The 26,036-nt window shown below is 36.4% G+C and overlaps 2 protein-coding genes across 2 annotated transcripts in view; one reads left to right on the forward strand and one right to left on the reverse strand.

The window, feature by feature from the left end:
- Positions 1-354, forward strand: part of CEP95 (centrosomal protein 95) — a 30,103-nt gene extending 29,749 nt beyond the window's left edge. Inside the window, exon 21 of the transcript XR_007514232.1 lies at positions 265-354. The gene's annotated coding sequence lies outside the window, so the exon portion shown is untranslated. The remainder of the gene's footprint in view (positions 1-264) is intronic.
- The window catches only part of SMURF2 (SMAD specific E3 ubiquitin protein ligase 2), a 97,414-nt gene continuing 71,407 nt past the window's right edge, over positions 30-26,036 (reverse strand). The window contains exons 7-19 of the mRNA XM_049861470.1: positions 25,836-25,919; positions 24,417-24,619; positions 20,538-20,622; positions 18,893-19,051; positions 16,094-16,292; positions 14,989-15,092; positions 12,410-12,524; positions 10,404-10,582; positions 9,525-9,662; positions 7,865-7,985; positions 5,807-6,008; positions 4,448-4,523; positions 30-3,918 (exon numbers count right to left, since the gene is read on the reverse strand). Coding sequence (XP_049717427.1) covers positions 3,819-3,918; positions 4,448-4,523; positions 5,807-6,008; positions 7,865-7,985; positions 9,525-9,662; positions 10,404-10,582; positions 12,410-12,524; positions 14,989-15,092; positions 16,094-16,292; positions 18,893-19,051; positions 20,538-20,622; positions 24,417-24,619; positions 25,836-25,919 — 1,765 coding nt within the window. The 3' untranslated portion in view covers positions 30-3,818. The remainder of the gene's footprint in view (positions 3,919-4,447; positions 4,524-5,806; positions 6,009-7,864; positions 7,986-9,524; positions 9,663-10,403; positions 10,583-12,409; positions 12,525-14,988; positions 15,093-16,093; positions 16,293-18,892; positions 19,052-20,537; positions 20,623-24,416; positions 24,620-25,835; positions 25,920-26,036) is intronic.

The following is a 26,036-nucleotide window of genomic DNA, read 5'->3' on the forward strand; positions in this document are numbered from 1 at the left end:
CGCATTGGAATCAACTTGACGGCAATGGGTTTGGTTTTTTTTTTTTTTTTTTTGGTTTGGTACCTTAGCTCAGAAACCCTGGTGGCGTAGTGGTTAAGTGCTATGGCTGCTAACCAAAGGGTTAGCAGTTCGAATCCACCAGGCGCTCCTTGGAAACTATGAGGCAGTTCTACTCTGTCCTATAGGGTCACTATGAGTTAGAAGTGACTCGGCCGCAATGGGTTTGGTACCTTATCTCCAGATCCCTGACAAATGTCGTTGTAGGGCCGAACTCTCTGACCCACTCAGCCTGGACTGGCCTCAGAAAACCATCTCCACGCAGCCTCCATACAGCCATTGCCAACTGATCAAGCTTCCATCGTAGGCAAAAACAAGCACCTTCCCTGCTCTACATGGGGACAGTGGTCCTGAGCCCCCGAACCTCTGCAGTGAGACACAGGCATCAACTAGGGTAGGCCTGCATTCTTGTTCCTCAGTTTCTTACCTTCCCGATCATATGCTGTCACCTTTCACAGAGCCAATCATAAATCTTTTTGAAACACTGCATTACAAACTCAGTATTCTTTAAAGACTTGGATGCTGTGACAGTGCAAACAGCATTCATTTTATTGCTCAACTTCAGCATGGGCAAATACATAGTTAATTTTCTAAAACCATTTATACAGATGTTATTGATAAAGCTCATGTAACAGCTGAGTGAAAATACAAAGAATATCAAAGCTGAAACACTCTGTAATAAATACAAATACAATGAAAATGATAAAACTTTGTTTTTAAAGTCAGTTTGAAAGAAGAAAGAATATTACATTAAGTGAACTAATTACATCTAGAAACAAAACAACTCAGCATTTGGTACAATCATCATCCTAACAGAAGAATGTTAAATACCACAAATGGCGCCCGTTGACTATAGGCTGCAGCTTAAAAATGGAAGAAAGAAGGAGCTGCTCTACCAAACTGTAAAGATGGCTGGGGCAGTCTACCTTCCAGCAATGCAATCAGTTCAATGCACCAGAAGTTCAAATCAGATTTAGTGTTGTAAAAGAAAACAAATTACACTGTTTTTAAAAGAAGGGAAACTTGTGCTCTGGACTGTAAATACAAGAAAAAAGATAAGACTTGGTAAAAATAAAACTCATTCAGAGCAACAAAATATGTGCAAAACAAAATGTACACTATACACAGCATGATTTAAAAACTCTTTACATCAAGAAATAAGACCCTCTGAAACAAAACTCACCTCTGTACTCACATGAGCTCTACAAAGTAATCATTGTTCACAATTAAGCATTCACGATGGGAAGGCAATAGCATGGGAATGTGACACCACATGGCTGAAATAACACCACTGGAGGATGGATAAAAAAAAACTCAGTAAAGAGGGACATGTGGAAATAAATATTCACATTAAACAAGAGGTGCAAGTCCAAGGTTCAATGACACATTTGGGGTTTTTTGTTTGCTTAGCACCTATTTGGAAGTAATCGGGTAATGTAATTTTGAAATTTAAATTTAAATCATGTGGATGATACCGTAGACTGGTACTGAGGGTAATTTATTTCTTTTAAAGCTCTATTTATGAAGTCATTATTATAAAGTTAAAAAGGCACTCAAAAAGCAATATTTGCCTGCTCTGTATTATACATTATAACGATTGATAATAGCATTTCATAATTACTGCATCCCTGTCAGTCATGACTTCTATAAAATGTTTACCATGTACTTACTTTTTGCCAAAGAATTAAGAGTAGGCACAATTACAAACTGCACTAGTGCTTTAATCTAAAAAAAGGTGGGCTGGCAGCCAATAAGGTAAAACTACTGATGGTGGTCAAGTAGTGTAGAAACCATTTATGTCCATTTCAAGATTGCAGCACTAATTAGAATGCAGAAGGTAAAGAACAAAATGTTTGGGAAGAAGAAGGTAGGTGTAAGCACATTACCCAGTGATGACACTTATGACAAAGACTAGCGTAACCTGTAGCAAATTTGGCCAAATGAAATAACTTAGAAACTATGTAAGTAGTTCCCAATTTCCTTTTAAGCAGCAAAATCTCCAACTCTTTTACAGACCGCAACCCCACCTTGTGAAAGCCTTCTTGGAATCCCAATATACAAAAGAGAAAAATGAGCTACTCTAGGTAAAACGACAGGGGGCTTACAAGCCCCTGCTCGAATACCAGTGAGGCCTTTCCCCTCCCTCTCCCTATCTTAAACCATTCGGGGGGCATCTCTGAGGAACCCTCTGGTTCCAAGGAACATAGATAGAAAACCACTCCATCACATGAAATAGAACACAAAGGGCCTATTCACTTCATAATTTTAAGTGCAAAATTTAAACAATTCCACCTCATCAAAAGTTGCTATTCTTGATTATTTCACATCAATGTAGAAAAAAAAAAAATAGTGCAGATTTGTGATAGCTCAATTTAAAAATGCACTCCTGGTCTTAGGTTTTTCTAATCCCTCACCTGGGAATCTTGGTCGTCTTCTGGATCATGCCACATGCCACATGCTCCGGAAGCTCAATCTGGACATTTCCAAATCCCTTGCTGATCTTCAACACCAAAAGAACTGAGATTCCTTTACTTAGAAAATTAACTCTTCAGTTGTAAAGCAACTTATTCCATGGAGTTAGGAGTCGTCGTTCCTTTAGTAATCACATCCTCACGGCCTCTAGGACCTCCACTTCACTTTGTTAGGTAAAAGCGAGGCTTTCTATGTTTGCTAAATAACCTTTAGTGAATTTTTCCTTTTTCATCATTTCAGTCGTTTAAAATGTCATCAGCAGCTAAACAAAGACTCAGGATGTTTTACTTGACAGAAACTTACACTGTAATTAAAATATAAATTAGGTGCACTTGTTGTAGGAGACTTTGGTTTATAAAAATAGTATATTATCAAAGAGAGGCTGACCCAGCAAAAGAATGAAAATACCATCCCATCCACATGATCTCAGGAGCTATAAAAAATGCAGTATTTCCATTTAAGATGAAAAGTAAATCCAAAATACCTGATCATACTTGTTCCAGATAAAAACATCAGGTTTTTTTTTAAGTCTCTTAAACAGGGAGCCCCTGAACATATCTTACTGTATCAAATAAGCTACTAAGTTTAGACTAAATGGTTGCATCAGGAATTTGACAACCAAAATTATATAGCTGTATTCCAGGAGATTCACGCTTGAAAAATATAAAAAAGACCCACTTAGGCTAGGTTGAAACACATAATGCAAAATAGAATGCTTTCCTATAGGAAAATGTAATTAAACATGTAACTGGCTTAATTTTTTAAAAGATGATTATTTTAACCAATTTTTTACAAAGTTAGAATAATCCAAAATAATTTTATTTTATTTTATTTTTTTTACAAAGAACAAGTACAGGAGCTGTTCAAAATCATGTATTCAATCAAATTGAAATGTGACTTGTACCGACTGCTGAAGTTGTCTTGATGTTTCAGAGACTTGAAATCTATGAAGCGATTTGAATAGATTACCTTTTATAAAAATAGTAGTAGTCTTTAAGTGTCGAATACTGCCTAACTCTGGAAATGTAGGAAAAGTCAGCATTCTTTAGGTTCAAGATATTAATTTTAAATAGCAGCTGAATGTGGCCTCATGGCAAAGCATAAAGACCTTTTTTTCCTTGAAAAGGAATTTCAAAATTGTCCTTTCCCCTCACAGTGTCCTCAAACTTAAAAAAGAAAGGTGGGGGGGGGGGCGGGGTTTCCTGTAATTCAGTATTCCTTGAAAATTCTCTGAAAGGAGGCTGTCGGTCAGGGGCATAAATAGAGTCCTGGGTTAATCCTTGATGATGTCATTCCACAGCAAATCCACATGTTTCTTCGATGGCTGTTAGCAGCTTTTCATATAGCTTTTCATAGCTTTCATAGGGCGGAATGTCAATTCTATTGAAGCTGTGAATAAGCAAATCAGATTTTATACAGTTCATTCAAAATAGGTACTATCTAGGAAGTTTACATGAACACAGCCATGTGGTTCTTACTGTGTTGCACATTAAAAAAAATTTCTCTAAAATGGAGACCACCACTTTGGAGCTCTCCTACTAAAGTATGAATAATTTTATCTTTTAAATCACTTGAAACAGTTACTTATTATTCCTTTTTTTTTTTTTTAAGGAACCCTGATGGTACAGTGGTTCAATCCTCGGCTGCTAACCAAAAGGTAGGCAGTTCAAACCCACCAGCCGCTCTGCAGGAGAAAGATGTGGCAGTCTGCCTCCATGAAGATTATAGCCTTGAAAATCTTATGGGGCAGTTCTACCCTGCCCTATAGGGTCGCTATGAGTGAAAATCAACTTGACGGCAACAGGTTACCATTCCTTTTAAAGGAACATTTAGTATTAAGGACAATAAATAAAAAGTCCCATCTGTATGAAACCAACACCTACGTGGAATGGAAAAAGCGGCTACCAAAATAACTTACCAAGTGTGAGCTTTCGGCAGGTTGTTGGTGCAGGCATCAATCTGGTGTATCGTGAAGAGCCGTGGGCCTGCAGCACCTGCAAAAGCAGTCAAAGTGGGTCAAGTCACTGCGGGTGCATGTTTCAGTCTCCAAAATCTTAGACTAAAACTGATACACAAACCCCAGGGTCTTGGGATAGGAGAATGCTGGTGAATCCACACAAGCTACCACAGGGCAACAGGAAAGAATCTGGGTTTTGAAAGCTGCAAGTGACCTTAGATAAGGCTGCATTCTTTAATATGCTACCATTTTAATTTGAGAAAAAATTCAATATTGAAATCCTTTTGCCAACTTCCATTTTCTACAAAAATTAATGCCTCAGTGTATGAGAAGAAAAGCAAGTGGGCCAATCCAAGAAAAAACACATATACAGACATTTTTTATTTCAGGAATCATTAGGGAATTGCAAAGATGACAACTTAATGCAAAGTTATGTTCATGACTCAAACTGGGCTGAGAGTAAAAGATAAGCCGTCTAGTAAATAAATTTCAGTTAACATAGACAGCTCATATAAATACGTGTAGGAGAAATACAGTTTCACTTTAGGCATTCCACATAGTCTGAAGAGTTCTCCAAAAAGGAAATGTAGGCACAACTCAAAGTAAGCTTTCCCCCTTGACTCAGCATATGACTGTAGACAGCACTGTTGGTTATGTACCAGTCTTTGCTTTGCAGATCCTTAATCATCACCAACAGCATCAACTTTGGAAACAAAGGGCTTAAGAGGTAGAAGAAGCAATAGTCACACAGTGACACACCACCATTATTAGCAACACTACCAACTCATCCAAAAATTAAACACCTTATTAAATGCTTAAAAATGGAATGTGGCTATAAGCAAATGGTCTGATGCCATGCAATAATTTAAAGTGCTTCTGACCAAACAGATGGCTCCCACAACTCATGCTGGCTCTTTCTATTAAAAAAAAAAAAAAAAAAAAGTGGCAGTGAGAGGCATTGCAGGTAGGTAAATGTTTTGCTAGGGTGACATGGAACTTGGAAGTGGGTGGACCTTCCCTGTGGCAATGTGCAGCAGTATTTCAAAGCAAAGTGACCACAAAACAAAAGGCAGAGCATTGCCACATTCAACTCTAACAAACAGCACTCACTACAAGCACAGAGAACCCCAGCAGAAAAGGCTTTGGGGAGGGAACAAAGGAAGGAGAGGAAGGTATCAAGATACCAGAGTTACAGATAAAATATCAAGAGCAAATGGTTTGTAAACGGTCTGTAAGATATCCATGTAAATAAAATATTGACAACCCATCCTCCCAATCAACTATTTGATGCCACATTGTCTGTCCATCCTGGCTTTTTACCTTGTAAAGCTTTAAAGCCCTGCAGAGGCACTCTAGACGATCCTGTCACAAACTGAAGTAACCGTGCTCGTCGCTCTTCATCAAAAAACTCCACAGCTTTCCAGAACCACTTTACAACATTGCTGTCTGGTGTACAGTGTTTTAACCGGGTGTTTACCTTCCAGTCATTAACATCTATCTTTCCAAGTCCACAAATAATGAGCTGTTAAAATATTGTGCAAATAATGCGTCAGTGGAAAACAAAATTATGCCCAAAATGCCTTAAAACAACTTTGGATTTGCAGCGCTGGCTCTCATATGGCAGTTCTTAATCAAAGATACCCTGTCAGCATCATTTAGAAAACTTTTCAAAATATACACCCAGGTCTATGCTCAGAGATTTTAATTCTGTGAGTCTAGGCTGATACTAAGAATCTGTATTTTTAAAAGCTCCACAGATAACTACTTTCTGCAGGTTCCCTACCCAGTGTTTGAGAACCACCGTTGTGGTGGACATGACAAGTTGACAAGCCATAATTTCATAATAAAATCCTAATGTTAAAATATTAAAAATGGACAGAAACTGAGAGTCAAAGAGTACAACAGTTTATCTGGCATTCCTTATACTGGTTTGAACGCTTATCAGCTTTATGATTTGGGCAGTTCAGCTCACCTCCCTTGGGCTAGCTTCCTCTGCTGTAATATGGCAGAGTAACAGCTATTTCACTACATCCTGTGAAAGGGAAGGCACTAAGGAAATGGTGTTGACTAAGTGAGCTAAGACAATCCACTCGATAACCTTCAAATTGTATCAAAGTATAAAATACATGTGTGTACCGACAGCTCTGCTTGGCATCCTGCTGTAGGGTTATTACAAATTTTTTGATACTATTAACAGTTCATCTCCTCAGGGTCCAAGACTAACTAATCTTACTAACATGTTAATATTCTAACAGTGAATTATGATAGTGTACAATGTAGAATATAATATAACTTGCAAATCCTAGGTTTTATAATTCTATTAGTCCAGAATAACATTAAATATGACATATATATTTTCATAAAGTTGAATGATTTCATTAGCAGTTGGAACTACGTAATAAACCCTAACCCTATTGAATAAAATCTCCAACAAAGCATTTACAGGGTTTTAAAGAGACTACTGAACTGAGGTCACAATGAACACGAACGAAATTATCCAAATAGGATTATGGATATATTTATAACACAAAAGGTACCTTCTAAATTCTTTTCTTGAGAGGAGTGGCAGTTATAGGGCCAAATTCCTCATTCAGTGTATAAACAGATGAAAATGCATTCTATTTCAACTTTATTGCCATTCCTGTTAAGGTTTTCCTCCTCTTTCTGACCACTTCTTCCTCATAGCCATTTCACTACTGAATAATTCAATCACAAAAGGAATGGGGGAGAGTACTGAGTCAAGCCAATTCTTTTGATTTGTTTGTTAACAGACTTAGTTAAAAAGGAGACTGAAGTTAATGGGCAAACTCATGGTTTACATTATTTGTAGACTTCAAATATTTATGCTATCACTAAGGGAATTTGGAACATTTGGTAGAATAAAATTTCATTATTTTTTCAAATGAGTTCAATGGAAATTTGTTAAAGGCCTTAATCATAAAACCAGACCTGAGTTCCGTTGAAGACCAACTTCAAATGAAAAGAGTGATTAACCCTTTAGTACCACCACTGTTAATATATGTTAACATATGAAGAATCTAAGGATGTTTAGGCAGTTTATCCTGAATGTTTAAATTATCTCCTCTGTGATCATGTCTATCATGTCTACCAAATGCTTTCTTGCAAAACTAAGTATAAAATCGACTGAACCTAGGACTTGATCCAAACAAATTCCAATATAATGGAAACTAATTAATGAGGTTTTATTTAACTAAATAAATGGGAAGAATGTGCACATAAGACATGAAATCTGTTTAGAACAAGAAAGGGCAAAAAAGGAAAATAAAATGAGTAACGAGAAAGGACAATAAGGAAAAATAAAATAAATAATGGCCTTTCCTTGTTCACTAGATGATGCCCTAACATTAATGCACTGACCTCTAACTCCTTCTCATCAAATGTCTTCAGCAGATGCTGTGGGATTACTTCATTGAATCCTTTCTGCAGAGCCAGGAACTGAGCCTCAATGCCTCGTAAAAATCTCCAGTTCACATAGAGCCTGTAAAAATTGGGCAAGGGTTTTACATGATCACATACATTCAGATTTGGAGCCCAGGTGGCATAGTGGTTAAGAGCTGCAGCTGCTAACCAAAGGTCGGCAGTTCAAATCCACCAGCTGCTCCTTGGAAACCCCATGGGGCAGTAGTTCTACTCTGCCCTACAGGGTCGCTATGAGTCGGAATCGACTCGACGGCACTGGGTTTAGGAGTATAATCAGATTTAGTGATATATCATGAACTTCTGCTTCAGCAAGATTGTACTTCGCAAGCGTCTGCTATTAGGCGCCAGCAAGTCGGTTCCGACTCACAGCAACCTTATGTACAACAGAATGAAATACTGCCTGGTCCTACACCATCCTCACAATAGTTATAACTGAGGCCACTGTTGCAGCCACTGTGTCAGTCCATCTCGCCGAGGGCCTTCCTCTTATTCACTCACCCTCTACCTTACTAAGCATGATGTCCTTCTCCAAGGACTGGTCAAGCATCTACCATTACAAATTAGTCTAAAGTCTAAAAGAATCTCAGATTAATGGGGATAAATGGATCCTGAGCTATGAGGCGTTTCAATATAGATAAAAAGTAGTAGCCTCTACTAACGAAGGCACCATATAAATAATTCAAATCTTTAAATGAGATCAGAGAAACTTCTAGTAAACTTAAAGTTTACTAGCGCTTAGATGGGTCTGTATGCAAATACATTATGTACAGACAGAGTCATTAGGTCAATATATGTTTCATGCATAAGGTAATAAAGAAAATATTTTCAACAAGTTAAAATCTTAATGAAATTTCTTTCTAAACTCATACCATATGACGTCAAAAACCAGAGTAAAAGCAGCTCATGTAATAGAGCACAGAAATACTTCTGTATTGCTACCTGTGGCAGCTACACTATAGATGGCTCTGATGACCGTGCCTCCTGGTATTCATGCCTTTGTACAGCCCCTCCCATGCTCAACAGGGCTGACGTATGACTCACTTTAACCAAAAGAATGTGACAGAAGTGCCGCTTGCCAGTTCCAGGTTTAGGCCTTAGGAAGATCTATTAGCTTTTGCTTTTGTGCTCTGTGAAGTCAGCTATCCCATGAGAAGTCTGGCTATCTTCCTGGGGGAAGAGAGGCCATGGGGAGAGGAAGAGGTCCCTGATACCGCATGAGGAGAACCACGGAACCCAGCCAATAGTGAAAGTAAAGCCCTGGACAGTGATCCCAGTAGAGCTGTTCCAGCCAGCCCCCAGCCATTTGAGCCATCCTAGCTGAGGCATCAGATATGAGTGAAGAGGACATCTTGACATTTCAGTACCAGCAGACATCATCTGGAGTAATGACATGCCATTCCTGTTGTTGTCTGTCCTACACTCTGACCCAGAGAATTATAAGAAATCATAAAATGACTGTTGTTTTAAGTCACTAAGTTCTTCGGTAGCCTATTTGATAGCAATAAGTAACACTACCTAAACAGTTAACTGTTTTTATCTTATGGCCATTCTAGACCATTGAATAAATTCTCAGCTTTGAGAACACAGAAGTATTTACCTGACATATTCCTTTTTATTTTCTTCAGTTACAGGGATACTTTTGCCATTTGGTTTAAGTTCATGCTGAATAATTTCACCATATGCATTATGTTCAACACAGAAGGTATGGTCCAAGACACCCGTAATATCATTCTCACTAGGAAAAAAAAAAAAGAGAGAGAGAAGGAAACATAGTTAACCGGAAAACCTAAAATACAGATCCTACAGACACATTAATTGAGCATGACAAATATAAGGCTAGATCCTCTTGTTAGTTCTTATGCTACCATACACCACCTGGTTCTTGGGCAGAAAAGTCAAAGAGCTTTAGCCTCCATGAACACTGGAAACACTTCACTTCCTGAGTAATTAGAAAAGAGCCCAGCCAAAGCTGGTCTTTGTTAGAACCACAAATATAGGGAAATTTCCATTATGTAATAGGTACTATTTGAAACTGGGTACCTCCAAGTGACCAAACATCTGAGTATCCTCAATGAGAAAGCTACTTTTGTGTTTTCTGAAAGTAAGTAATGCCAGTGTTATCTTCATTAACGACCTCTTGCAAAGCAGAACCAGTTCTTACAGATATCCTTTTAAAAGCATGATTTCAAAATTACCACTTCGTTAAAAGCAATGGCAGCAGGAATTTGCTATTCTAACACGCACAGGGCTGGAACAGAACTTGCATCATGTAGAAGGGATCCTTTTAATAAGTATTTTTTCAAACAGAGTATACTAGATTTTTTTCTTTTAAAAATAATAACACTAACTTATAGCCGCTTTTAATATTTTCTGTGCATAGCTGTTTAAATTAAAAACACACATTAATTTTGTAACATATCTTTTTTAAAGGCTCAAATGCTAACTATAATAAACAGATACAGGATTCAATACATACAGTATCCACACCAAACTGTTATGAAGGTCTGGATCAACTAACTCCATGTCATCCAAAGTAATTGACTTCCCAAGCAACTGTTTATAAAAAGGCAATGTGAAACCACCATCAATATAATGTCCATGAAACACAGCCATTCCCATTATCCGGCCAACAAAGTGGAAATATGATAAATGCTCCTGAAATTGAAAAGAATTTATATAAATACTCAAGTTAGAAACTATCCAGGGAATTTTTAATAAAAATTAAATGTTTACACATAAAAAAACCCATAACAAGATCAAAATTGTACACTAATTTACAGTTATTTAAATGGAATAGGCTATTATATCAAAGCTCAGTGATCATCAGGGAGTGTTTCCATACAACATGCTCCAGATTCTCTACATCTGTATCAAATAATATTCAAGGGTCAAGGTCTGTCTCAAAGGGCACAGGCACTTTGTAAAATTTATTTTCAGAAATTAAGTCCAAATTATAGTCCCACTGTAGCTTCATTAAATCACTCATAGCCTCCTGTTCTCTTCCTCTCCGCTCACCTCCTGCTCAGCCTTTTAGAACCCTGGCTCTGTCATGGGGAGAAAAAAAAAAAAAGCTTTCAACACTAAACGCCCTTCCCACTTCCTTGACCTAACCAGAAATTAAACCACAAAACAATAGATACTTAAGAGCACAGATTTAGTGTCAGTCTTGGGTTAGAATCCTGATCCTGCCCTAAACAGCTATGTATACATGGGCGAATTGCTTAACCCCAGAAGACTAATTTTTTATATCTGGAAAAATGGGGATAGTAATAGTGTCTAAAAAGGGCCTCTGTGAGGACTAAAATGAGATGATGAAACCCACCAGCATATTAAGCACTCAACAAACATGAGCTGTTATTACTGGCAGTGGTAGTAATAGGATCAAGCAGAACCTTCACCTAAAGATCATCCCTTTATAAAGAATTCCCTGCAATGAATCTAACGTTTCTACCATGTTCAGATACAACTGCTTTTTCCTAGATTGTTTTGTTAGTTAGATATTTGTATTTTAAAATTCTTTTACTTCTCTGTTTAATAAATAATCTTTATTCTTTTAAACTTCCCTTTTATCTTTTAATAATATTTTACTATGTTCCCTTTTATATTAAAAAAAGCTTTTTGTTTTTTTAAAGTAATACATGATTATTATGAAATATTTAGAAAATACAGAGAAGTGAAACAAAATAAAAATCACCCATAATCTAATATCTCTCAGTTACCTCTTTCACTAGTATGGTGGGGAGCTTTTTAATGTTTACATGTATAAATATTTACCAAAACTGTATTATACTATTTTGCAACCTTCTTTTCACTTAACATATCATGAACACCATCTTTCCAGGTCATTAACTATTATTCCACAATATCATTTTAGTAGTTGTATAGTATACCCTTATAGGGAAAAATAATAGAAATAACAATTATAAAATTAATAATAGTTGCTAGTGTTTGTTGAGCGCTTAATAACGTAACAGGAGCTGTGTTAAATGCTTAATGTGCACAATCCCATGTAATGCTCACAACTCCTCTCTGAGGTAAAACCCAACCCCACTGCCATCAAGTCTACAAACTATTTTCATTGTTATTAGCAATGGTGAAATTGAGGCTTAAGTCAATGAATTTGCCCAAGGGTGCAAAGCTAGTAAGTGGCAGAACCAGGACATGATCCCATGTCTTTCTAATTCCAGACTCTATGTTATTCTGCTTCATGTCATAATTTAATCAACCTCCCTCTTGTGGACAACTATGTTGTTTCCCATAGGGGTTACTATAAACAATGATGCAATATATTTCCCTGTACTCAAATTATTGAACATATCCATAATTATTTACTTCGGCACTTTTTCTAGAAGAACTCCTGAGTCAAAGGTTATGACTAGGACAAGATAAGCAATTTCTATGTAACAAACTACACTGACATTTAAAGATGAAAAGCATTGTAGATCACAAGTTAATTCACATCAACATAACTACAAATCATACCGGATTAACTGCAGAATCAGGATTGATCTGCAATGTGTAGATATCATCTCTTGAATACTGGAAAAGGCCATAGTATGGATTCAACATTTCATGGGATAAAAGATACAACCATTCCCTAGAAGACAAAATATAACAAAAGAATTCTTTTGTTAATGAATACATTTTTATTAATATATGCCACCAATTAATCAATTTTGGAAAGAATTTTTTAAATTAATAAAAGGAAACAAAGAATTAACTGTAGTTATATAACACTGAAAAAATCTACCATGCCAAAATAGTAAGTGAAAATTTTTGTTTTATTATACTGAAGTCACTTCTCACCCAACTTTGGGGTAATTTTATTAAAACATGGCATCACAGAGTATAAAGCTACTATCCAGAAGCACCAATTTATTCATCTGATGCTGCAGTTAGTGGTCTGTTACTTTTAATTGCTAAATAAATTCGTAACCCACAATAAACATAAAATGAAGGGAATAATGTGGTCTTATTTCAAAATGCCAGCATGATCTACACAACGCTGGTTCACTCTTACCGTGGCAGATTTATGTACACTCGATAGTGTACACAGATACGTACAGTACTAATTAACTCTCACTTTTGGACAGCAGTGTGTTTTCTTGTTAGTGTTATTTTAGTAAGGAAAATTTCACTACCATATCATCATCTTTTATTGTGCATCACTGTAATAAAAGATTTAAGTGGTCAGAGATTCCAAGGAGTTTGGTATAAGTGCAAACACAGGGGCAAGTTTGCACTCTCTGGGAATGTCCATACCACTTTTTGACTTGTACATCAGTGTTTTTAAAACCTCATAATAAGTAGTATTACTGTTTCAAACTTATTAAATCCTTTATATTTTTCAAAGTATAAAAGAAAACTTGTTACTTGTGGCTTTGTAAAATAGGAAAAAAATTATAAGTCTAGGATTTAGGAGATGCAGTTCTAGTCTCAACTCTTGTCATTTCTCAGCTAGGGAAAATTATTTAAATATGTCCTGATATTATGCTTTAAACAGATTAAATATATTTTTAGTAAGTGCAGTGGAATACTATTAACAACTAGTTAAAGGAAAATGTTTCAAAAAGTCTACAAAGAGATGAACTCTAAATCAAATTACTACCATTTATATAAGACTTGAAAAACTCCAGAGGTTTAAAAAAAAGTGAAGTCTCCACATAAACAACCCTCCCACATACACAGCACTCAACTGACACCTCCTGTGTGCTTTTTATGTGTTTTTTACAGAAAATCCAAATTTTTGTTTTCTTTCACCAAGTATTTCGTGCATAAGAGCAGGACCCAACTGCTCTTGGAGTCTACCACAGAAAAAGCTGTTTACTGCCACATTCCATTTAGTTTGCCCAAACTGACTGTAGTAAGGTTTAAAAAAAAAATTATGTGGCCTTTACAGTATAATTACAGCACTTACATGCCATCAGCAGATAATTACAAATTCCCATCAAGCATTCAAAATCTAGTCACAAGTAAATAGTAAAGATTCCACAAAAACTATCAAGTCCTAAGTATGATATGTAAGAGATTATTTTCAAAACTCCAAATTAAAGAACCTATCCAATTGCAGGTAAAAAGGTCACAAAACAAAATAAAGTCTATAGGTGAACACAGAGTAATGCTAAATAGAAGTTACGGGACTTAATGAAAAACAACTTTAGTTTAGATTGGATTCATAAGAATTATCACGAAGGTCCTTAGAACGTTTTAATACAGAAGCTATAATGTTTCTGCTCCATTTACATAGAGTCAAATTGATTTCTCTGGTAGAAAAAAATATATAAATAATGTGTGTTTTTAATTCAAACAATACTTTTCAAGTGTTGTTTTCCCCTGCTATATAAAAATTTCCAAATAGATTATTTTGAACAAGGTTAAGAAGCATGGCAGTAGAAGCAAAGGGAAAACAGTACTCCGTTTAAATTCTTGTGTTGTTGTACGCCACTGAGTCGATTCCAACTCGCTGCAACCCTACGGGACAGAGTAGAACTTGCCCCATAGGATTTCCCAGGCTGTAGTCCTTATGACAGAGAAAACTGATTTACCTAATTCTAGGTGATAGACACCAACGGAAAGTAAAGATAAGAAAGTTTCAAAAGAACATAAGTCATCAACAGGTTTTTTCGCCCAAAAACTCGCTGGTGGGTTTGAACCACCACCATTTCAGTGAGCAGCTGAGCATCTAAGCACTGCACCACCGGGGCTCCTTCAGTTTAAATTACATATCATTAAAGTCTCAAGATGGTTTCTGGCAACATAAAGCAGAGGAGGTAACATACTGAAGGAGAGAGATGGAGAAGAAAGAAGGGACTTACAGATCCTATCAAAAGTCCATTTCGGGTTTCAGAGAAAGTCTCATTGGGCTCTATGATATATTAGGAAATTCTAAAATACTCTTCTGGTAGCAGTACTACCCTAACCACATTATGGATATTTCTGTTACAAAATCCTCTGCACCGGAAACGTTTGGGAGTAGTATACTAGAAAATAAATGCCAATGATAAGGTTAAATCTGTACGTGTGAGGTTCTACATGTCATTAACTGATAAGCAAGTCTTTACCTAGCAACCCCTCCATAGTCAAGGCCTTCTTCTCCACGAAATTTTATCATTAATCGCTTCCACAGATCTTTTGGTCTCATTTTCATGACCTGTCGATACGATTCCTGAAAAATTTTAAATATCCTGTTATTACTAGGTATTTTTAACCTACTATTTAAGCTCTTCCTCCAATTCCATCCACAAAAAAAACATAAGTCTATTTAAATAAGATGAAATCTGTTTAATGATCAAACCAACGGATAAACTCCAAATGTTTCTGACTTTATGCAACTTTTCAAAACAAAATGGATATGGTTTAATGCTACTAAATATTATATTAAAAGCCTACTAGTTGCAAAACTCCATGTTTTAGTTCCAGAACCATAGCAGTGGTTCCACTTACATATTAAGACAAAATTTGAAAGAAACTGTAGATTTTTAAAAATTGGTTTACTTAATTCTAAGTGATAGACACCAATGGAAAGTAAAGACAAGAAAGTTTCAAAAGAACAGAAGTCATCATTAATGTGAATATTCATTAAATTGACAACTTTATATTACTTTAAAATACAATGGACTGACCACAAGCAAGGCCAGAACTGTTCTCAGAGAAAAAGTTCATCCTTTGGGATTGCCATGTCCCCAAACATCTTTTGCCCAAATGCTTTAATGAGTGGGAAACCCCTGCCTTTGACCTTTGCAACCTATTATGCAAGAACACCAAAGATAAAAAGATATTCATGAAAGGAAATTTTTCAATAAATTAAGGAAGTAGTCCATACTAATTAAATAAAATGATTTTTTGATTTAAGAGTCCCTTACCTCTTGGAAGAATTAGAAACTAAACGATGGATAATATTTGCAGTTTTAAAATTTATTAACAAGTAAGTATTAGCAATGCAGAGACCAAGGTGAACCACCCAGAACACTTCACATTCTTCATCCCATTTCGGTGTTTATCTCACATGTTAAATCTCTCCAGTATCACTGCATTTACTCTTCACAATTACAAAAGAAATTAACGAGAACCTTCTCACTTTAAAGGGATATGAGTTCCAAAAAGGGGAAAGAGTAAAACATTAAGATTCAATTTTTCCCTGTTTTAAAATAAGACTTGTAAGTTTACCTCAAAAATTTCTTCCCTGGAAACCTCAATGCGGCAGTGGCCAGCCTGAGGCTGTTGTTGGGAAAGTTCCTGCCGCAAAATTTTGAGTTTCTGAACCAGGTCTCGCTTGTACCTTGGGACTGTCAGACACTCCGTGTCATCAGGGCATAATGATACCACTTGCTGCTGCTGCTGCTGGTCTTTCAATTGGTTCTGCCGGCTAGAAGTAAACACAGATATTAATAAAGTATTTCAAATAAAAAGGATTGCAACTGTGTATTTCAAAACAGCATCCCACTTTTATAAAAGATTAGTCTAGCTACACCATTTTCCAAGCCTTACTAGGGCATATGCTTGGCTTGACTTTTTTGGCAATGATAAACTAATTCCAAAGTTTATTTCTCTTAGAACATATGAATTTATGGTATTGGATAATAGAGTATTAACTATAAAGCTTTATACGGCTGCTGAGAACAAACTTCTCAAATGTCATTTCTATTTTCCTCTGAATAATTTAACTTCACTCACTTTAAAAATATGCTGAACACTGTGCCTAGAGTCTGCTCTAAATGCCCTGTCTGGGAGAGACAAAGAAGAGTTTGAACCAGCAGCTGGCACAGATAAATGAGCATTTCTAACTGTATATAGTTTTCTACAAATACATGAAAATAATCTCCCAACCACACCAGAAATATTATTCACTACATAATAAATAAGAAATATTAGTAAGAAATAAAAATGTATACTTGCCCAGATATATTTTTATTCTCCAGGCATAAAATAAGTTGCATCTAAGAATCTTTAAAAAAAAAAAAAAACCCTATGATATAATAAACTAGTTAATTCCAATAAACTGTCAGGAAATGAAAAGTTACATAATTCACTAGTGACGTCTACTATGTAGTCACTGAGTGATACAGTTGGAGTTTAAAATTAATTTTGCATACAACAGGCAAGAACACACCCTCCTACTCTAAAGGTAAAAGGGCAATGATAGTTATGATAAAATATACAAAAATAACTTTCATCTCACTAACAAATCACCCAAATTTATTTTACATACAGTACCAGAAGTTAAGTTTCTTACTTACCAGGTCAAGTTTTATACCTAAAACAATATTATTCTTAGAGATGGCCACACAGAGAAAACAGCTTTGTTGAAAATTACAAATTACTGTTAACTACTCTTGCAAACATTATAATAGACAAAGGTGTTATGAAATATTAACCCCAACCAAAACCAAAACAATGAAATATTACATAGAAAACACTCTATAAACAATTGGATAGGCCTGTGCAAAAATATGAACTTGGATACATCTCACATCGAATACAAAAATTAACTCAAAATGAATCTTAGGCCTCACCCTCAAAGTAAAACTTAAAACTCTAAAACATCTAAACACAGAGAAAATTTTTATGACCTTGGTCAGACAACAATTTCCTGGATATAACACCAAAAGGACAATCTATAAAAGAACAAGTGGGTAAATTGAACTTTGTCAAAATTTAAAAGAAATCTTCTGTTCTTCAAAAGGTTCTGTCATAAGGAAAAAAAAGGACAGCTGCAGACTGGGAGAAAATCCTACCAAAGCGAGTATCTGATAAAGGTTTCACATCCAGAATTTCTAAAGAACTCTCAAAACTTAGCAATAAAAAAACAAGACAACTCAATTTAAAAAGGGGGCAAAAGATTTTACCAAAGAAGACACAATGGTAGATAAGCACATAAAGAGATGCTCAACATTGTTAGTCATTAGAGAAACGCAAGTTAAAACCTCAATGAGATACCACTACACACCTATTTTACAACAACAACAAAAAACTCACTATGGTGGAGTCAATTCTGACTCACAGCAACTCTATAGGACAGGGTAGAACTGCCCCATAGGGTTCCAAGGCTGTAATCTTTACGGAAGCAGAGTGCCACATCTTTCTCCCACAGAGAAAATAGTACAACCACTTTGAAAAACAGCCTGGGAGTTTCTTTAAAAAGTTAAACATAAACCTACCATATGATTCAGCCATTCCACTCCTAGTGGTAGGACTACAAAATGGTGCAGCCAATAGGGAAAACAGTTTGGTGGTTCCTCGGTAAGTTAAAGATAGAATTACTTTATGACCCAATAATTCCACTCCTAGGTATATACTCAAAAAACTTGAAAACAGGGACTCAGATACATGTGCACCAATTTTCATAGCAGCATTATTCTCAATAGCCAAAAGGTGGAAACAACCTAAGTGTCCATCAATGGATGAATGGATAAATTAAATGTGGTATAGCCATGCCACAATGAAAAATTAGGAAGCCATGAAGAAAAATAAAATTTTGATACATGCTACAACATGGATGAGTCTTGAAGACATTATGCTAAGTGAAATAAACCAAGACACAAAAGAGAACAAATATTGTATAATTCCATTTAGTATATGAAGTACCTAGAATAGGCAAATTCATGAAGACAGAAAGTAGACTAGAGGGGCTGGGAGGAGAGAGTTATTTTTTAATGGTTACAGAGTTTCTGTTTAGGATGTCAAAACTACCTGGAAACAATAGCACTGATGGTTACACAACACTGTGAATGTAACTTAACGCCGCTGAAGTATACTCAAAATTGGTTAAAATGGTAAAAACAAAACAAACCCAAAAAAAACCTCATATCGAAGTAAAACATGTCACACTCTTACATAAAAGTCTGCTCAACAAAAGTAATTTATAATTGAAGAGAAAAGTCATTCTATCACATTTATCACAAAAAGCATGTATTGTCTCCTCTTATTCAGACTTGAATTTTAACGTGTACTATTTTAAAAACTCACTTTAAAACTAAATGCAGGTTAGCAGAGAGCCGGGGATCTGTAAACTGTGTTGTTCTGTTGTTATGGTCAACGAAATAAACTCTGCCTGTTGCCGTATTACGGATCTCCCATCCAGGAGGCAATGGACCAAGCTCTTCACAATTGATGTTGCTAAGATCTCTGCAAAAACAAATATAAAATAAAAAATACCTCATTGCTGGGCCTGCTGAGCCAAGTCAGTGCAAATGACACAGAACAATTCCATGAAGTCTGAGAAAATGTATTGTTTCAGAAACTTGAGATGTTCAGCTGGAATCCTTAATTCCCAATGGCTTAACAAATGCGAGTATTCAAAACCCAATCCATAAATGGCTCAGAAAAACTTATCATATAACCTACATTTTTAGTAACTAAGTTCCTAGGGCTTTAATGTTATACAAATTTAAATGAACATAAAAGCAATCGCAACATTTGCCAACGTAAGTTGTACTTCAATACTTGTTTTGATAGAAAACACTGTTTTACAAGTATCAGTGATATACGGAATGAAATGTTTTCTAAAACTTCCCCTCAATTCTTTTTTCCTTTATTATACCATAAAACTCCTGTAAATAAATGTTCACAATGATTAAGTGTAAATAAAAGTAAAAACAAACTCTCCAACAAAGCAAAACTGAAAATGTTATTCAAATTATGAGCCTGAAAATAATAATGTATTTTTTAAAGGATAACTGCTCCATTTGGAATTTCAGAAGCCATAAAGTTAATAAATGAAGAACCTATTTAAGACACCTAAGGAAGAATGCTCTAAGGCTAACTGGTGCAATAGAAAAAGCAAGAAGACTTTTAACGAACCAATGACCATTGTTACTGTGTTACGTGCTATATTATGGCAAGAAATTAAATAAGGTTATGTTCTTTTCTACATTAAAATGAAACTTTATTAAGGAACATACAAGAGAACACTGAATACATATATAACACATTGCCATCAAGTCAATTCCTACTCACAGCTACCCTATAGGACAGAGTAGAACTGCTCCATAGTTTCCAAGGCACGCGTGCCTGGTGGATTCGAACTGTCAACCTTTTGGTTAACTAAGTCACTAGGGTTTCCACACACACATAGGGTTAAAATAAAACTTTCTTAAAAAGTCTAACCATCTTCAGACATGGATTGGACTGGACAATGGGTTGGAGAGGGATGCTGGTAAGGAGTGAGCTTCTTGGATCAGGAGGACACTTGAGACTATGCTGGCATCTCCTGCCTGGAGGGGAGATGAGAGGGTGGAGGGGGTTAGAAGGTGATGAAAAGAGAGAGTGGAGGGAGAGAGAGGGCTGTCTCGTTAGGGGGAGAGTAATTGGGAGTGCGTAGCAAAGCATATATGGGTTTTTGTGTGAGAGACTGACTTGATTTGTAAACTTTCACTTAAGGCACAATAAAAATTATTGAAAAAAAAAAATGTCTAACCAGAAATGGTCAAGCTACTACCCTTTTTTAAAGAGTATGTTTTATCCCAGGTCAATTTTCAAACTCCTAAAAGACCCATGTTTTTGCCTCTTCCCTTCTATTTCAAGAAGTCAAATATTTAAATATTCAAAAAAAAAAAACCTAGGTAGAATGGATATTCAAATGGTAAGAAGAGTCCTTAAAATATGTTCTTACCTGGGCACTCTTGGATCATGCCACGTGCTCACACCAGTCTGAGTATGTAAGAAATATACCTGACCTTGTTGCGTTGTCCTCTGCTCTGTAAAATTTAAAAACAATAATAAAAACATATTCAGAAAGTCCAAATCAAAGACAGCTATAGACACTAAGAGGATATTATACTAACAGGAAAATTCTCCGAATTGCAAATCTATTTTTTTACCAAAAAGTTGTTTCATAAATCAGTTGTTCTGAACTCAGAATGCATTTTCCCCTGGAAGCAATCTTATAAAACAGTGATGAAGTTCATAGGTCAGCTATCTAAAAGCCAACTAAACTTATGTGGCTCAAGTGCTAAACACACTGCAACCGAGAATAGAACAAGATTGTCACAAGACCAATAGACAAATAAAAGATGACGACATGATCTTTTTTTTTGTCTTAAATATGGAGCCTGAAGAGAATAAATGAAAGCTCACAGAAAGGGGCTGGTCAACTTTGGGGAGCTTCTGAAGATTCTTCCAGAAACTTCTGAAGGATCTGGAGGCTGATGATGCTTATTTATTACGCCTAATTTTATACAAAAACTTACGTATTCTCTTTTCTAAACAAAAGTGTATTTTTGAGACTGGTTGGGCTCAAACAGAAGCTAAAAAATTGAGATTTGTGGAAGACATTCTATAGTCATAAATAGGCAGAGATGGAAAAATAACCAAGTTAGTAAGAAGACGATTAAAGAGGATGGGTACATACTGGGGAGAAAAAGCTAAAGGTGAAATTAACTGAAAGTCCTTGGGAAAAGAGTGGGAAAGCCAAAGAGAAGAGGAGTCTGTAAAAGAGATTCTTCAATGGTGCTTCCTAATTTTTTTTTTAAAAGAACCTTTCTTTAAACAAAATCTAATAAGAAATTCCAATATAAAAATTATAAAACTGCTGCTAGTATTTGTTAGTATAAATTTGTTTATAAACCTAGAAAGTCAATTAAATTCTTAAAAATTATAAGTAAAAAAACCTTTAAAACAGGTGACAGTTTCAATAATTTCATTTTATGTATATCCTTTGATTACACAGAATTTTTCAATCCAAACCACATAAATATTGTACAAGTTTAACTATCCCTGCCCACTCCAAACAACTTGGTTTACAGTCTCAATTCAAGAGAAATGACAAGAGATGTTTCTTCTTAAGGCCTGAACACTGATAATCACAGCTAAAATTTACCAAGTGCTTTCTATGCCAGACACTGTGTCAGGTATTTCACATGAAATTACATCATTTATTTCTTACAACAAACCTACACGACTGGTTCTATTATTTTCCCCATTTTATGGAAGAGAAGACAGGCTCAGATAAGTTAAATAACATGCCCAGTGTCACTCAACTAACATATTACAAAGCCAGGTTATGCATCCAGGTCCATTTGACTCCCAGCCCATCCTCGGACAGTTAACGGGCAAACTGTTTTTTATTACTACAAGAGTTAAAATGTGTTTCAAAATAGAATAGAATCACGTACTTGCATAACAGTTAAAAAATAGTCTCAAGTAAAAATAAAAATACATGTTGGATCAGGCAATATCTAATGTTGGTCACTAGGTGTCACCATCAGCCCAGAATAGTTTAGCTACAGTCAGAGCCCTGGTGGCATAATGGTTAAGAGCTCTGCTGCTAATGAAAACGTCAGCAGTTCAAACCCACCAGCTGCTCCCTGGAAACCCTACGGGGCAGTTCTGCTCTGTCCTATAGGGTCACTGTCAGTTGGAACTTACTCAACTGCAACTAACAACAAGACTAAGGACCTAATAGGCAGACCTGGTTAGTTTTAGCAAGTAAGGAGAAGCTAGTAGTTATCAGGTTCTGACTCATAGTGACCCTATGTACAAGAGAATGAAACGGTGCCCGGTCTTATGCCATTCTCACAATCGTTGTTATGCTTGAGCCCACTGTTGCAGCCACTGTGTCAATCTATCTCGTTGAGGGTCTTCCTCTTTTTCACTGATCCTCTACTTTACCAAGCATGATGTCCTTCTCCAGGGACTGATCCCTCCTGAAAACATGTCCAAAGCACGTAAGATGAGGTCTTGCCATCCTTGCTTCTAAGGAGCATTCTGGCTGTACTTCTTCCAAGACAGATTTCTTCATTCTTTTGGCAGTCCATGGCATATTCAATATTTTCACCAACATCGTAATTCAAAGGCATCAATTCTTCTTCAGTCTTCCTTATTCATTGTCCAGCTTTCACATGCATATGAGGCGACTGAAAACACTATGATTGGAGTCAAGTGCACCTTAGTGACATCTTCGCTTTTTAATATTTTAAAGAGGTCTTTTGCGGCCGATTTGCCCAATGCACAGCATGTTTTGATTTCTTGACTGCTGCTTCCATGGGCACTGATTGTGAATCCAAAGTAAAATGAAATCCTTGAAAACTTCAGTATTTTCTCCATTTATCATGATGTTGCTTATCGGTCCAGTTATGAGAATTTCTGTTTTCTTTATGTTGAGGTGTAATCTACACTGAAGGCTGTGGTCTTTGATCTTCATCAGTAAGTGGTTCAAGTCCTCTTCACTTTCAGCAAGCAAGGTAGTGTCATCTGCATGTTGCAGGTTGTTAATGACTCATTTAGGTTTGTTGTATATAGTAGGGAAACCCTGGTAGCATAGTGGCTAAGTGGTATAGCTGCTAACCAAAGGGTCAGCAGTTTGAATTCACCAGGCGCTCCCTGGAAACTCTATGGGGCAGTTCTACTCTGTCCTATAGGGTCACTATGAGTCAGAATCAACTCGATGGCACTGGGTTTTTGGGTATATAGTAGAGTCGTTACTATACACAATAATGTTCACAAGTTGTGATTAACTTAGAAAGTTCTGCATACAACTAGTAGAAGGCTCATAGAATCTTCTACATGAAGTCCTACAATTCTAAGAGCTTCTATAAGATTATAGTAATTTTATACAAACATCCCATTAAAAAAAACCTTTGCCGTTGAGTCAATTCCAACTCATAGCAACCCTACAGGACAGAGTAGAACTGCCCCATAAGGTTCCCAAGGCTGTAAACTTTACAGAAGCAGACTGCCACATCTTTCTCCCATGGAGTGGCTGGTGGGTTCACACTGCCGACCTTTCCAGTTAGCAGCCAAGCACTTAACCACTGCACCACCAGGCCTCCTTACACAAACATACAAGTGACTAAATATTTACAATAATCCAGTCACTCAGAAAATCCAAAATTGTAACCAATATAATTTATGAATACCTTCAGAAATATGACATTTTTAAATATATATGTCTAGAAAGTTATACTGCAAATCTGACTTCAGATTGTTATTTGCTGTCAAGTCAATTGTCACTCATGGTGACCCCACACGTAGAGGGCAGAACTTCTCTATCGGGTTTTCAAGTCTGTCACCTTTTGGAAGCAGATCCTCAGGCCTGTCTTCCAAGGTGCCTCTGCGTGGGTTCAAACCACCATCCCCTCAGCTACCAGTCAAGCGCTTAACCGTTTGTGCCACCCAGGGACACTGACTTCTGGCTACTGTTTACTAATAACGATACCATGTTTACATAGTGCCTATTTACAAAGCAGTCTCACATTGTTTCATGTGCTCCTCAGAACAACTTTGTGATAGAGGAGGTATTATTCATCTCACTTCATGATAAAAGAACAAAAAGGCAGGGGTTAAATGACCAGCCCAAGGTCAAACTGTTGTTAGGTAGTCTTTTACCACTTCAGAGACTTTTCAGAGTTGGAAAGTTTTACATTTACTTTCATTTCCATGGAAAATCCCTAAACACAAATTAAGAAATTTTTCTAAAAATTAATTTTCTGGTTTTCTTAGTAAGCTGAAATCAGTAAATCACACTTGATTTTCCCTCTGTTAGTTGTCATACCATAGCCTTCTGGGAGGTCTGGAGGAGTATGCAGATGTGTCCTGCTCATGTAATTCCTATGTCGTTGTGACCTGACTCTCCTCTCTGCCAGTCTGGGATCTGACGACTGTCCACATGTCGCACCGTTTGTTCCACTAACCGGAGTGTTCTCATCAACAAAGCAGCTGAGAGGTCTGCCGGGACTAGAATATTCCGACGCCGGTCTATTGAGAAGTAACAAGTAAAAAAAGTTACTCGACTCGTATCAAAAGTAGAGTTCTCCAGACCATGTATGTACTGCAATAACAATCACTTATCATATAAGAAAATGGAAAGGTTAATACAAAATGTGACGATTTTAGAACTCTGAGTAAAAGCAAAGGCTGAAGTCTCTAAATACAAAGAAACTCATGATAAGCATGTCATCAATTACATATTTAAATGAAACAGGAAATGGGCTTCACTAAAACACTATGCAACATTCATTTATGTTTGGGTATAATAAAAATGGGTCCATCAACTTCAATAAAATCCTTCGTAGTTTAATACTAGAAATTCAATTCTCAAATCAACATTTTTTTAAATGGTTAAGCTTTTACCTGAGAATCATAATATAGTACGGAAAACTCTGTGATTCAATGATATAAGCAATTAATCCCTAATAAATATAAGTAGGTAGAGTCAATGATAAGCATCTGATGTTCTTTGCCTGGTGTCAGATCTGCCGGTGGGGAGGGGGTCCTGGCACTTACACTTATCCTATTTATCTTCAATTACTTAAAAAGCACCTCCTTGTAGTTTCCAAAAAATTATCCTGTATCTCCATATCTTTTTACATATTAAGCTCTATGAAGAAAGAGACTATATCTGCTTTTCTGCCTTGTTCATGATTGTAGCCCAAATGCTGAACAAAATTACCACCACCCTGAACACTATTCATCATCTTCCCCTTACCCAACTAAATCTTAACATTCTTCAAGGTTTAGTGCAGAGGTTTCCCTTCTTCAGAGAGTTTTCCTCCACAAGTTCTTCCATTGCCTTACCTCCACTCTAAGTCAGGTGCCCCTACATTATGATCCCAGAACACCTGGTTCTTGGTCACAGAATCCCCCTACATGACTGAAAGAATGGAAGACTCTGTATATATTTATTACAGCCATTCAACAATGAACTCAAACTCAAAACCAAAACAACCCAAAGAGCTGAAGATTCCCAGAAATAAAAGGACTTCTCAATTTGTTCATTTAATTCATGCAATATATATTTATAAAGTAACATGCCAGACCCTGGGTGCTACAATAACAGGATAATCTGCTAAACGATCTTTAAATCTTTTTTAAAAAAAATAACAGGGCCCGCCATAAGATTTACTGACCTACACCTATACAAACCCAGAGGGCAAACAGCACAGACCATAGGCAAATATTTGTATCTTCTTACCGTGTTGGGCGTTCCCATTGCGTAGTTCTTGTTATGTGGTTTAGATACTGGATTCTCCCAGAGGCAGTTCGCCTTTCTTCCCAACTTAAATAAAAACATTGAGAGATGAGGCATTAATAGGTATTAATAGGAAGTTAGGACACAGAATGTCTGCAGTGCAATCACCAAGCCAGAAAGCCATCTGCTGTTACAAATCAAAAA

The sequence above is a fragment of the Elephas maximus genome, chromosome 19, assembly GCF_024166365.1.
Source record: "Elephas maximus indicus isolate mEleMax1 chromosome 19, mEleMax1 primary haplotype, whole genome shotgun sequence".
Classification (NCBI taxonomy): Eukaryota; Metazoa; Chordata; class Mammalia; order Proboscidea; family Elephantidae; genus Elephas; species Elephas maximus.